At 39.3% G+C, this 14,416-nt stretch overlaps 2 protein-coding genes across 2 annotated transcripts; both read right to left on the bottom strand.

Annotated features, from left to right (window-relative positions):
- On the bottom strand, positions 2,417-8,441 carry LOC18788475 (phytochrome B). The gene is made up of 4 exons (XM_007227294.2): positions 5,678-8,441; positions 4,216-5,023; positions 3,770-4,063; positions 2,417-3,215 (listed from the first exon to the last, which is right to left on the bottom strand). The coding sequence occupies exons 1-4, from the start codon at positions 7,716-7,718 to the stop codon at positions 2,999-3,001; spliced, it is 3,360 nt and encodes a 1,119-aa protein (XP_007227356.1). The 5' UTR covers positions 7,719-8,441; the 3' UTR covers positions 2,417-2,998.
- Positions 8,819-14,227, bottom strand: LOC18793697 (ATP-citrate synthase beta chain protein 2). Its single transcript, XM_007221977.2, has 17 exons — positions 13,839-14,227; positions 13,154-13,281; positions 12,957-13,059; positions 12,676-12,741; positions 12,478-12,601; positions 12,255-12,389; positions 11,809-11,869; positions 11,638-11,714; positions 11,374-11,529; positions 11,151-11,279; positions 10,906-11,038; positions 10,685-10,812; positions 10,430-10,535; positions 10,238-10,314; positions 10,068-10,138; positions 9,663-9,947; positions 8,819-9,250 (listed from the first exon to the last, which is right to left on the bottom strand). Exons 2-17 carry the CDS (start codon positions 13,251-13,253, stop codon positions 9,175-9,177), a joined length of 1,827 nt encoding a protein of 608 aa, XP_007222039.1. The 5' UTR covers positions 13,254-13,281; positions 13,839-14,227; the 3' UTR covers positions 8,819-9,174.

Below are 14,416 nucleotides of genomic sequence, written 5' to 3' on the forward strand. Positions count from 1 at the left end.
GTGTTGGTTGGTTTCCTTTAAGGTCGTGATATAGGTGCAAACGGGATAGAAAAAGATCTTGACTTGCAGACGATATGTCTTAAGTTTTAAATTTTCACCTTGTTATAGTTGTGTGTGAGGAATTCCCTCCCCTCCCCCTCGGGCTCGTCTTTCCTTTAATTTAAACTATCGCTTATATATATATATATATTTTTTAAACCTTAATATATGCTGGCTAAATTGAGGGAGAGGAGAATAAAAAATTATACAATAGTACAGTTATACCACGCCATCTTGTCACAGCTGGACTTTTACTTAATTTTCATATTTTTGAAATAGAATTAGAAAAATAAAAATAAATTAAAAAGTACCATAGCCGCCACCCCTCCCTCTTCCTCTTTCAAACAATATCGTTATCTTCCATAATGCCCCTACACCTTTCTCTGATTTCTCTCAAACCTCAACCTTTCTTATATTGCCACTGGCCGATCCTGATTACCCAAGCATGAACCCATTTTTAATTATCAAGACTACTTCCCAACTATTATCATCAATACCAGTTTAATCATCCTCCCTCTAAACCCAACCCCACTGCATAAAATTAGTATAAGAGGTAAAGAGAAAGAGGAAGGGAGAGGGATGGCAGTCATGGCAGGTACTGGGGATTAGGTTCGTTGGGTTAGGGTGGTGCTGCTATTGGGGCAATATTCTTTTTTTTTTTTTAATATAAATTTACCATCAAGTCTTTTATTTTTCTAATTCTATTTCTGTAAAAAAGTAAATCATTTAATTTTAAAAATAAATACATGACAATATTTTTATAGGAGTACCATAAACTGACGTAGTATATATGTACTCTTTTATAATTTTTCGAAAAGAAGACACATAACATAAGCAACAATTGGGGTTTGACTCGGTTATCCTCTTTGAGTTTTGCATTATTGGGCGGCTTTTTTTTGTTTACTCTTTCTCCTTCCTACCCTTATCTCTCTTTTTGTATTTAGAGCTTTGCTTTCAACATTTGTATAGAGGAATGTCAGTTGGTAATATGTGTGTTGACAACTTGACAATCCTTTATAAGCACTAATAACATTTAATATTTGTCTTATATTTATTCTTTATTTATGTGCAAGTATATGGCTTATGTCAGCTTGTTAGGTCAATGCATCGGTCTTATTGTACTCGAGTTCGAATCTTTTTCTATCTAAATTATAGTACTTAAAAAAATATCCCCTTATAAAAAATAAAAATAAAAAATAAGTCATTATTTATGTGCATGAATAACGTTAACATTCATCTCATACTGGTTTTTATCGTTCATGCATGTGAGAGATGGTTAACATTTTTCTTGTATTCTTCAATCCTTTCTCTTTTCTGTATTTAGAGCTTTGCTTTCAACATTGGTGCAGATAAATGTTAGTTGTTAACGTTTGTGTTGATAATCTTCTATTTGCATGAACAAGTTTAATATTTTTCTTGTATTTATTTGTTGTCCACGCACATGAATAATATTGTACATTTATCTTTTATTTATTTTACGTATGTTTCATAATCGCTAGTATGCGCGAGAATCATGAATAATATTTGACATTTGTCTTATATTTATTTTGCGTGTCTCATATTCGCTCGTATGCGTGTCAGTCGGTGAACATCTGCCTTTTATTTTTCAGTTAAAACGTTTTCTTCCTTCTGAGGACACTTTCAACTTTGGAAGCAAGGGGCAAGTTGCCCTGTCTCTCTGCCTCTAGAACAAAAGTGTTTACACTAAAACTAGAACTCAGTTTGCGTGCACAGCATTACAATGGGCGTGCAAGCACACAACTTTTGGAGTGAAAGAGACAATGAGCAGCAGCAACAAAGCTTCTTGTTCTCTCTCCTAATATTATGGGCTAATATTATCATTAACAAACGAAGCAAGTGACACTTCCATTATTACCATTAAGTGCTAAACTTTACCATAAAATATCCTTATCTCATACCAAACCTAAGCATCTTGTAAGCTCATAGTGACCTATCAAGTTGACTTAGGCACATTACATCCAATTCTACAATAAACTAAGTATGGGGACGATTTTGACAGATGAGAGACAAGACAAGAAGCAAGTTCTAAAATCCATCCACCTCTAAGAAAAATGGGCAATTGTATTGTATAATATTACTCTCGTAAACACCCACCTGCCCAAAGAAGTCACAATTCACAGCAAAAATTGGATTTTTCTTAATAATAAAAAACCTAATATAATCAATGAGGCTGGTAAGGCACTGTGCTATACCAGAAAATTTTAGTTGCACCGGCGATACGCAGCCAATAATACTATGCTACATGGAAGTGTTATCACGCCTCATAGCATTATTAGTCGGAATAGCAAAATAATGCTATCCCCGTTTCATGGATGTCTATCTTCGATGTGGACACAGACAGGTGATCCAAAGTACATCTTCGCCAAGAAAAAAGCACATATTACTCAGACAAGTCATCCATGTTACATTAAATCCAGCAACTAGAAGATGACTCAGTATCAGCTTTATTACACATAAGAAGTATTATACATTAAAAGGGAAAAGGCCAAAAAGCTTTCGCTGCACTTTGAGAACATGCAGCGGAAACGACTTAGTACAAGCAATCAAGTAGAAACATGCGAAAGAAAGATGTGACTCGATCTAACAAGTCTCCTACCGGAAGAGCTTTTGATCGTGGAAGCCTCTCTACAATTACCTCAAATGGACCCACTTGGTCCTTTTCAATGAATAACACAGGGCAGCACACTAATGCATTAAGATTTGGCTTAACTGCACTAGAGAAATCTTAAGACTGCACGTAGACTATCGGCTACCTTACTCAAGCATGTCTGTCATTTGAACTTGTGTAGTCAAACAGCAATCTTGGATAACGCAAACATGTTTTGAGTTTTGTCAAGTACCCTTGAAACGAATCTGGCAGCTTTGGTGCCCGGTGCAGTTTGTTCTGGGAGAAGGAGCATCTCCTGTTGAGACTGTAAAGTCCTGGATATCCAATGACCTAGTCAATACTCTTTGTACTCCGAGGCATAGGAAACTCAAGAATAATTAAGAAATAACATCTTTCTGACTCTCTGATATATTGGACTTCTCCATTCATGAGCTTTAAAATCTTCCTGCACATGCTCAGTCCTAGGCCCTCCTGAGTCATCCATTGACTGCTATGGAACATATCTTGAACTAATTGAGGAGGAAGACCATCACCAGGACATACCAACCTTCACCATAAACACTGTATTAGTCATTTACATATCAAAACAATATCCACGACAATAACAATATCAGAAGAAAAGCGCTGCTTTTGTGCATTGCAATTTGCAAGTGATGCCCAACAAGACTAGCCAAGGGATGTTTGTATGGACTCTGAAAAAAGTTGGCAGACAGAGATTTTACAATTGTATTCCATTAGGCACATAATCATTCTGGTCAGACTATGCCAAGAGAATGCAAGAGGACCATAAGTACAAAACAGATCTTTGCATTACCGACCCATAATCACCCAACCAAGTTATTCAACAGACGTCAAGGCTCAGAGACCATGATTGCAATTTTGCTCCTACAAAACATAGCAGGTAGTTTTCAAACCTATGGGCTCAACAAGACAGCCACAGTCCAACCCAAAAACGCCTCCTGGTTGGTTGAGGTTCTTAATTTGAGCCCACGGGACATCAGGTAAAGTCAGGTTGCAAGGACAACTTGCGTACATAACTTTATTATCTTGTCACCATCAACGTCCAACTAATAATATATAAATACTGGGAAGCCAAAGTACCTGAATTCAGTACGAACCAGAGTGACTCCATCAGGTACTTTCTTCAAGCTTGGAAGAACATGAATCTCCACCCAACCTTCTGGAGATGGTGCATAACGTACCATATTCAATAAGAAATCAGCTAAGACCTGCTGAATTCTCACTTGATCACCACAAACAGCCAATGTTTTGATTTCTTCAGGAATATCCCGAATCAATTGTAGATCCCTTTCCCTCAGCAATAACATTACTTGGCTAACAACGGCGTTTATGACACTCCCAAGAAAGAATTCTGACTTCTCAAGCTCCAGTGATCTAATTCACCAACAACAACAACAAAAACTTAATTGTGTTTTTCCTATTTTCAATTATGAAGAAATTTGGATACAGGTATTAATAATGCAGTCCTAGCTGAAGATATTAAACAAAAGAGCATGTGAGAAGAATTTTGTTAAAAGCCTACTTACCCATCTTCAATGCTATCCAGATCAACATCTTTTATAATCTTCAAAATTTGCTTCTCACAAGCAGCACTAGTCTCCAAAAACTGCTTTTGATCTTCAGTTAAGTCTGTAGTCTCCAAAAGTGAGTTGGTAAAGCGTATACCACTTAAAGGATATTTTATTTCCTGGCAAATGTAAGCCAATTCTTTCATCCTAGAAAAACATTCATTTTCCTGTTGCCTCTGAACTTTAAGAGCTTGTTGCAGTTCTGAACTTGCAATCTGCAAAAAGCAGAAAGCTCCAATAACCTGACCTTCTGCGTTCACCCTCTTATTGGCTGTCAAGAGAGCTTGTACATATTTCCCATTTCGGTCAAAGAATGAAAAGGGAAATTTGTCTGTGTCTAGCCCTCCAATGGCATTGTGTAGGACAATCATGAATTTTGTCATAGCATCTGGACCCTTGAGTCGACAGCAACTGCCGAAGACCTCTCCAACCAACATTTTTCCAAGGATTTCTCCATGGCTCCACCCAGTGAGCTTTGCCATGGCAGTGTTCCATTCCGAGCAACATGTGTTATCATCTGAAGCAAATATAGGAGGGATCAAAGGATTTGGACTATGAACGATGGCCTTGTAATCACCTTGTATTTTTATGAACTTGTCCATTACTACTTTTTGACCAGTTACGTCCTGACCAACGAAGCAAACTCCAACTATATTACTAGCGTAATCCTTGCTACAGCAAGCATTAACCACCACAAAAACAGGCTTGTTGTCGTGCTCTGGGCCAAATGTCCTCATTTTTATTTCTACATTCTTATCTTCTTCTCCTGCATTGAAAATACTAATATAGTAAAATATTCATTTTTTACCAAAACAGACTTGCTTTCAAAATAAACATTAAACATGTGTTCCAAATCATCAAAAATGAAACAAAAATGTATATATAAAAATAAAAATAAATAAAAAACTGTTTAGTCCCCTCTCTTGGGCATAATAAGCCATACTGGCATTAATGTCATGTTCATTTTTAATTTTTAAGGTAGCATTCAGAAACTTATACCTATATGGTACATCAACACTCATGTTCTGTCCATGTTCCATTGCTACAAAGCAATCACCTAATTGATCATTTAATAGTCACGCAAGAGAATAAGAAATGCATATAATAATACAACACAATACAAGCAATAACTACAATATGAGAACTGCATATTTACAGTAAAATTTAATCAAATAGAAGGTACCTAGGCATCACAATGAAACCGTCTCAGTGAACTTCACAACTTGAAGTAAGTCAACTTTCAATAAGACAAATATAGCGAATTTATTTCTTTATTTTGGTTTGAAATGATTATATGGCCAAGGTTAGCTTTGTGGTTTTACTTGAAATTGAGAATGAGCTGGAAACAATGTCAATAAGACCCCATTAATAAACTTCTCGAATTAAGTAGAAATAAAGACATTAGGTCTAGAAAGACTACCTCTTAAAGCGCGGAAAAGAAGTCTGCCAACAATTTCTTCAGATTCTTTGTAAACAAGATCATGAACCAAGGACTTCCCGGTAGCTTCCTCGACTGAGAGACCTGTCAACTCTGCAACCTTTGCATTCCACCCATTTATACATCCATCAACATCTACAGCAAATATGGGAGCAGTTGCAGTCTCTATCAATCTAACCATTTCTCTTGCTACCGAGCTGAGCTCATTGATCCCTTGAAACTCCAGATCACCAAGCTGGGCCTGCGTAACAGCTTTTGAATTGTTTGTCTCTGCATCCTTAAATGAGTCTCTCAAAATAATCTGCAAAGAGTGTATTGCATCCATTTCTGCGTTCTCCCACGGCAAACTACGGCTTTTAACCACTTCCAAAAATGCCTTGAATGAAGAGCGTGGATGCATCCTCTGTCCATCATCCTTGTCCTCTGGATGATGCTTTGCTCCACCCCATTTGATCTCTTTTCCAGTGTGGGATCGGAACCAGAACAGAAAATCCCTCTTAGTTATATAAGCAGCAGCCATCCCACAAACAGCATCGCCCAGAGAGGCAGCTCCAGGGTACCCAGCATCACCCAAACTATCTGTGCTTAAACCTGTTGAACTTCCATGGAAAGCCAACAGCCACTCCACAATGTCCTTTATCTGCGCTTCAGTCGGGGTCACGCCTAGTGGGTAGTACTTCCCTTGGTAGTATAGTGCAGCCCCGTCACACTTCACAAGGTCCATAATACTAGGACTTTGAGTAACAATGCCAGCTGGGGTGTCACGAAGAAGCATATCACACAAGAGAGTCTGGGTCCTCAAAACATGTTTCTCAGACAATTGTGAAGCCAACTGCAATTCCATATTCAACTGAAGCCCAAAGGCCTGCATTAGGAACTCACAAGCATACCGAAGGGGAAACGGAATGCACCGAGCAGAGGTATGGTGGCAAACAACCAGGCCCCATAGTCTCATTGAGTTCCTCCCGCCAACAGCTTCCTCATCATTTCCATTGATGATGACTGCCAAAGCTAGCGAGGCAATGGAGCCCATATTAGCCATATACTGGGAGTGACAACCATGAGGGGCACGAAGTGTGGATCCAACCAAGCACAGAGGCTGCATCAGCCCTTCATCCTGAATTACATGGACCGGCGTGGCATGACAGTCTACTATCATTCTGACCCGGTTCTGCTTGAACAAAAACCTCGACGCCTGAGGTATATCCGTGGCAGGATAGTGCAGCCCAAGATATGGCTCTAAGTCAGGCCTCTTGCTCTCAGCCACAACCTCACCATGCTCATCATCATGAAACTTATACACCATAACTCTATCATAACCAGTAAGCTCCCTTACACTCTCAACCGCAGTTTCACACAAAATCTTAATGTCCCCACCAGGCAGTGACTGCAGCTGTGAAATTGCCCTCACTGCCAATTTCTGAGACTGAACCGCGCCGGCTATAGACAGCGCAGGGTCCTCTGTTCTAGCAGGCTCCAAATCAATCACAACCCCAACATCAATCCGATGCAGAATTGCGTAAAAGGGCTTTCCAGAAATCTTGGAGTGGATCCAAATTGGGTTCAAAAGTGTAATCTCCCGAGCCCCAAATGCTTTCTCGAGCAAAACTGCGCTGGAGGGCGTGAAGAGTGTACGGACATCAGTCCCAATTGTGAGGATCTCAGGTTTTTCGAGGATCGGAACTGACTGCGGCGTTAGGTCGAGCAGGTCTCGGGCGTTTTCGCTGTACGCAATGACCCCAAAGGTGGCTTCGTCCACAGCCATCATGCACCCAAAGGGTTGAATATGGCCACCCCTTTGAATTCTGGACAGGTAGGCTGTAATCTGCTGCTCCGGGACTGAGTCTTTGGTGGTCCTCATGCTCTGTGAGTAGTCGAAGGACTTACCAGACTCGCCTGACTGCTCAAACACGGCGTGCAGCCGAGCATCGACGGTGTACTGAGCAATGGCTTTGCTTACAGACTCTGTATTGTTGTGAGCTTTGGCATGGCCTGTGCCCGACGACTGAGCACCTGAAGCCATTTGCTGACTTGGGTCTTCCTCTGTTTGACACAATTCTCACTGGGTTTTTTTTTTTTCCGGTTAAATTTGCAGCGAGTGAGAAAAAGAGGCTAATAAAAGCCGAAAACCCATTTGGCCATAAAAATTTGAGGTCGATCAGAAAATGGGTTGCAGTGAAGCTTGTGACTTGTTGGAGGTGGAGGCTGGTTTTCAGTTGTTTATGTGGTTTAATTGTGAGATGCGTAGTGGGCGAGAGAGGGAAGCAGCGCTGCTTTGGTTTGATCTTTTTTGTTTTGCTGTGCTCTGAGAGAACTGAGAAATGAGAATGACACTTCTCTCACTCTCTCTCTTTTTCTCATTTGTTTTTTTGTTTGTCTGATTTATCTCTTTTTTTCTGGCCGTTTCTTGGATTTTCATTTTCATTTTCTTTGGGGGGTTTTACTTGTGGGCATGGACAGAGCTACGGTGGTGGTGAGAATATAATGGAGGCCATCCGATTGGTGGTCGTATGCGTTTGGGGAATTGGGCCAATGACAATAATTCTGATGCTGTAGATTTTGTTTTCCTATTGCACACAGTTTACATATATTCTTTATAATATTTCTGTAAGTCGACGTATTTAAATATTCTTGCAACTGACCGTCAAGTCCGCATCCTTTCTCCAAAAATATAATATAATAAGAAATCAAAAAGGAAGAAACCATTGTCCTTTCTAATTCTAGCTTAAGAAAGTCGTTTCTTTTTCTTTCTTTTGCTTGTATTGATATTCCCAAAGTGGATAAATTCATACCTGCTGAAACATTTATAGATTGTGCTACAAATGCTATAATTGAGTTGGTTTGAGGTGTAAAAATGAGATACAAGTATGTCTACTTTTTTTGGGTCAAGAAGTGGAAAGTACAAAACCCCATGGTCAATCCTTGGTTTTGGTTAGCTCAAGTTACTCGATGATATGGCAAGATTCGCTAAGCACTAGTTTCAAAACCCCAATTAGTGCTTAAATCTCCCAAGTTATAGTTCATTATTGCCCAGTAGAAGTTAACCAAAACATTAGCCTCTGTTATAATACAGACCGGCACACAAAATATGGACCAAAGAAACCGAATAAAAAGAAAACGGTATGCATGCGACAAATTTCTATTTATTCATTGACCTTCTTCTTTTTTGGTGGAGAGGACAGAACATACCCAAGAGAATACCCACTTTACTCTATTTTCTCCTAAAACCCAGAAAGTGAAACCAAGAAATTTTATAGGAAAACATAACTTTGTTTAGTAAACTGATCGAGGGTTGTCCCTTTATGAACTTTGGATACAACTTACAAATGAAGATACTCAACTCCAGCATTAGCAATACAAACACTATTCTAACAACTGAACAATCATTCCAAGCGAATCTGCAGACTCAAGGACCTTGAAGACAACAATGCTCGTCAAAAGCAGGTAAGTCGGCTTTGCACCTGCTATCTGAGAGCCTTTCACTTGGTGTAAAGAACATCCTCCCATGGGTGGCGGTATAGGGGCTGCTTCAATCTCTTCTGGTCAAAAGTGTGCCTGAGATGAAGGGCAGGGAGTAATCAGTCAGGTAAAAGGATATTTTACAGAAATTCTAAGGACTACATCATATATAAAGCAGAAAATGATGTCCTCTCTCCTATGTTTATCTGACCCACCACGGAACCTCATTGTCATCAAGGACAATCGTTCGTTTCGTATTACTCTCAATGACAAAGCTAAGGTATATAAACCCAACAAATAGGAATTGACTACTTGAGTTATTAATAAGTCCTATCTGTATCAGCCACAACAGGACCGTAGGACCACCTAATCTGTTTAGCGACCTTTTAAGTCCAAATACATTTTCCTTTGGTGTAAAGAAGCTATGTGCCTATGTAGAATCAATTCTTCATGTGTCTATATCCAGAATTTGAGTCTACGCAGCCAATGAAATTTTTTTAGTACTCACCCAATCAAACCGATAGAACGTGCCAGCACAAATAGCCCATTCAGATAGCCAATATCAACAATCTCATCAATCTCTTGCTTGCTGAACATTCCACTGCCTGCAAGAAGATCCAAGAACAGGGTTCCAATAGCACCATCGACATTAAGGACCAGGTTGTTTGCCTTCGAGAGGGTGTAGGTTTCAACTTGTACGGCATATTCCATATACTTGACAGAAGGGAAATGTGTGCGCGCGAACGCTTGTAGGAGCTCTACTCTCTTATCTCTGTTGTCCCCTCTCTTGATCCTTTTCCACAGCAAAGAAACAAGAACTTCCAACAATAAGATTTCTTATGCAACTACTAAATGCATTAAAGATTGAAACCCCAAGTTTATACTATTGCATAATATTGAAAACTCTCAATACCTGTGCCCAATCCCTGGCACACGAATGCCTTTCTTTTTCATACTCTCGACAAATTCATAAGGTGTAAGATTCTGATGAAACACAGCAGAGGGATAGCTTGTTAGAGTTAAAACATTATTTTAACGTTTAAGCGTTGAGTTATTACACACAAAATGTCCAATAAAGCTCACCCTGTCATATGCATCCTTGAAGTATCGGGCAGCATCATCAACGGCACCACCAAATCGGGGACCAATTGTGAGCAAACCTGTTTCAAAGGCTCAATATAATTATTCCATAACCAAATCATCTCTGAGAAGCCCAGTCCTCAAAGTAGAAAATTTTATGACAAAGTATAGAACATTCAGTGGTAAAATATCTACCTGAGACAAGGCTGGAAACAAGGTCCTTGCCAGCCCTAGCAGTTACTATTGTGTTGTGAGCTCCAGAGACGCAAGGACCATGGTCAGCACATAACATGATGCATATCTGAAATGAATGTCATATGTATTAGTGAAAGAGGCTAGAATACACAATTTTGCTCCTAGAGCAATCACAGCTAGATTTTTAGTAAACAAAAGTTAAACAGAAGGGTGAAGAAGTATGAATAAGCAGCTCCATAGTAATCAAGAATCTACCTCAATAAACTGAGTACAATAACGGGGAAGGCTGCGCTTGAACCACAAAAGAGAGATAACATCACCCACACCGTAACCCTGCTCAACAATGGAGGACATAGGTACACCAGCATAGCATGGTTCCTCACCTGCAAAGTGGATTAAAAGAAGTCAATGAAACTGATGTCTAAATATCAAACATGTGAGTAATATATAGGAATGTCGTTGGATTTAATACATACCTCTATCATCAGAGATTGTGGATATAATATGAGTTGGAGCCCGAACTTTTCCACTCTTAATTGCAGAGTTAAGATCTTCAGGTATTTGTGGAGGCTTAAATTCCTTCACTGGTGTAATCTTCCCTTGTTCAACCTGTGGAAATCAATCAAATATGTAAGCTTAGACAGCAATGGACACTAATGGAATTAGAGAACTTTTCAAGCAATCCTTGTGGTGGTTATCCTCAAGGTATGCTGTAAATTACCAGTTTTTCAAAGGTTTCCTTTATAGCAGTTTCTAAAGCTTCATATGAAGTGGGAACAACAGCTCCAGCATCCCTCAAGGCTTGATTCTTTGCTTGTGCAGACTCCAACTCACCACCACTTTTTGCGCCCTGATTTAAACAATGTGAAGGAAGATTTAGAATTTTTAACCCTTTTACTTTCTTGGGAAGAGATTAGTCAAGAGCAACTGAGATGACAACTTACAGCATGACCAAATTGTACTTCGGATTTGAAAAGCCTTGCGCAAGTTCCACTAACCCAAGCAACAACTGGTTTGGAAACTTTCCCCTGTTTCAAAGCTTCAACTAGAGAATACTCATCTCTCCCACCAAGTTCCCCAAGTACAACAATAAGTTTAACCTGCATTAGATCAAAAAATCAGATTGCAAATTTCAGGATGCTGATGCCCCCAAACAAAATGCAAAAATGGACAGGCCCTGAAGAGAAGTAAATGAAAGCAAAATTTACCTGGGGGATATTGTTAAACCGCAGAACATGGTCAGAAAGAGTAGAACCTGGGAACACATCTCCTCCAATAGCAATACCTAAAGAGTTTCAAGAACATACCCAAATTTTACAACCTTGCTCAAATATTAAATCAGTTATGAAGACTAAATTAAGCAGACCAAACGTAGATACCTTCAAAAAGTCCATCTGTTACACGAGCCACAGTATTGTATAATTCATTAGACATCCCACCCTGCAATTGCAACATATTTTATTATTTTAAGAATTTTAAACAAAAATATGAGTTTCTTGACAATGCACACCGCAACGCAGTTTGAATAAATATGTGGAAACTCATGGCACGTTGCAGAACTAGAACTATTCTCAGTAGTTTCTAAAACTAAGGGCATAGGACTTAAATGAATAAACTTAATCAGACATTAAATACAAAAGTATAATGTAATTTGCTAGATGTTTAATGTATACACATTTTGACATATACATTTACCAAAATTATCCGAAAGTTTATGATATTGACTTCTAAGTGGGCATAAAGAATGCTCAACAATGGAACAAAACAGAATGCAGGAAAGAAAATGAAAAAAAAAAGAAAAAGCACTGTAATAGCTACTACATACAGATTTGGAGACAAAACCAACAGATCCAGGCCTGTACAGCTTGCAGTGAATTATGTTATCAATTGTTCCAGCAGTGTCACCAATCTTAAAAGCACCAGCTTGAATTCCTCCAACAGTAGCTGGGCCAATAACAACCTGAAAATTATATGATCATTCAAGTGAGTACTGCCTGTTCATTTTCATAGTTAGTGCAATTCAGAAGACATTGTATCTATTGTCTAACCTTGTTGTTTGCTCGTGCATATGCGATCAATTGCTTAGCGTCTGACTCAGGTACACCTTCAGCAATGATTGCAACAACTCTAATTGTTGGTTGCTTCAGAGCAGCCATGGAGGAAGCGGCAGCACTGCAGATATGTCAACATATATTCAGGATCGAAATTCTGCACTCCAATAAACTACTCACGAAATAAGCACTGACCTTCTAAAGGAAGCAAAGTTGATGAAGACATCGGCGGTAGGATGTGCTGCACAAGATGCTTCAATGCTGCAACAGTTATCAAAATGAAGTTCAGGCAATCTCAAACTCAGAAAGAAAAAAAATAAAAAAATCAATAACAACAGATCAACAATGAAATTTGATTAATAACTTAATTGGCATGCTTCAGTTATGTTAAGACTCACTGCACAAATACATAAGGTGGATTGCAGCTAAAAAAGACAAATGAAATCTAAGAAGAGAAAGAAAGAATGGTGACTTACGTTGAGTGCACTGGTATGGCGATCTCCTCTTGACCGAAAAAGAGTTTCTGAAATCCCTCAGCACCGGGGTTAATGATTCCAGCAACGGACGGTGTTTCCCTCCCTATTACAAAGCTCAGTTACTACATTTACATTGTTATATTAAAAGAATACAAGTAAGATCACTTTCGAGATCAAAATTAGGAACCGATACACACCACAAAGGAAGTCAAAATCCAGCATGCGCTGGATTGGGAGCTGCTTGTAGTTGTAGAACAACGCCTGTGTGGTGCGCGAGAAAAGTTGTCCAGTGGCCATGGTTTCAGGTCAAGGCAACCTCCGGTTTCTGAACATACAATAAGAAACCAAAACTGTCAACTACTGACACTGATGCATCACACATGAATACACGATTCATACAAATTCATAGCTCTTGTTTCAATAGTTATGGGTTTAGGCAGAAGCATTTAGAATTAAGTAGATCAAAATGAAATCATCCAGTTAGGTAGATCTAGAGGCACAATATTGGTCAAATTTCTGTTAGCTAAAGCACACCTAAAGCCAACCAGATCGCAATTATAGTTACCTAACAGATCTCTACGCAATGCACCTAACAAACCAACCAACCCAAACAAACCCCAACCCAATTGTCCAAGACAAGAGAAGCAGAAGCAGATCTTAAGCTCCCTCCTAAACTCCTATTTCCATTTATATCACCAAACAACGTAAACAAAACAAAATAGAGGATCAATTTTTCCTCGAGGACATCAAAACCCGGGGAAATTTCAAATACGGACAAGAAATGGGATCCCAGAAAAGGAACCAAACAGCGGATCTCGTAATCGATGGCTGTTAGTTGGAGGGTCAACCGGAAATAGTAGAAGGAGAGGAATTGGAGTTTACCTGTGAGGCTGTGAGAGTGGAATTTGGGATTTGGGGGAAATGCAAATGCTGGAATTTAGGGAGGATAGAGGAAGTGTTTAAATAGAGAGAGAGATATATAGAGAAGAGAAGGGAAGAGAGAGAGGGGTTGAGTTGAGGCACTGAGACGGAGAGGTTGCTACCAACGAGAGAGAGAAGAGGGGAAGGAGGGCGGGGTGAGCTGGTCACGTGGCGCTGGGTAGTTAGCTCACTGACTGTGACTTTTTTTTTTCTTTTTTCTTTTTTTTTTTTCTTTTTTTTTTATTTTTATATCATACTGGTTGGTTGGCGCTGTACAAAATTTACTCCTCTTGCTTCATTCATTAATGTATGCGACGAGGTGAGAGAGAGAGAGAGAGAGAGAGTGGCGGGCTGGGGGTAGGTTGGTAGATCCAGGACTGCGGGTTGGCGCTTGACCACTAAAATGGACAATTATATTTCACACGAGTTTCTTTTCTATAATTCCATTACTTGTAAACTACCCTCCAAATAAGTTTAAATTGCGAACCCACCATTAACTCTTTTTCTTTTTCTTTTTACGCCAACAACCACCGGCCTTA

The sequence above is a fragment of the Prunus persica genome, chromosome G1 (assembly GCF_000346465.2).
Source record: "Prunus persica cultivar Lovell chromosome G1, Prunus_persica_NCBIv2, whole genome shotgun sequence".
NCBI classification, from domain to species: Eukaryota; Viridiplantae; Streptophyta; class Magnoliopsida; order Rosales; family Rosaceae; genus Prunus; species Prunus persica.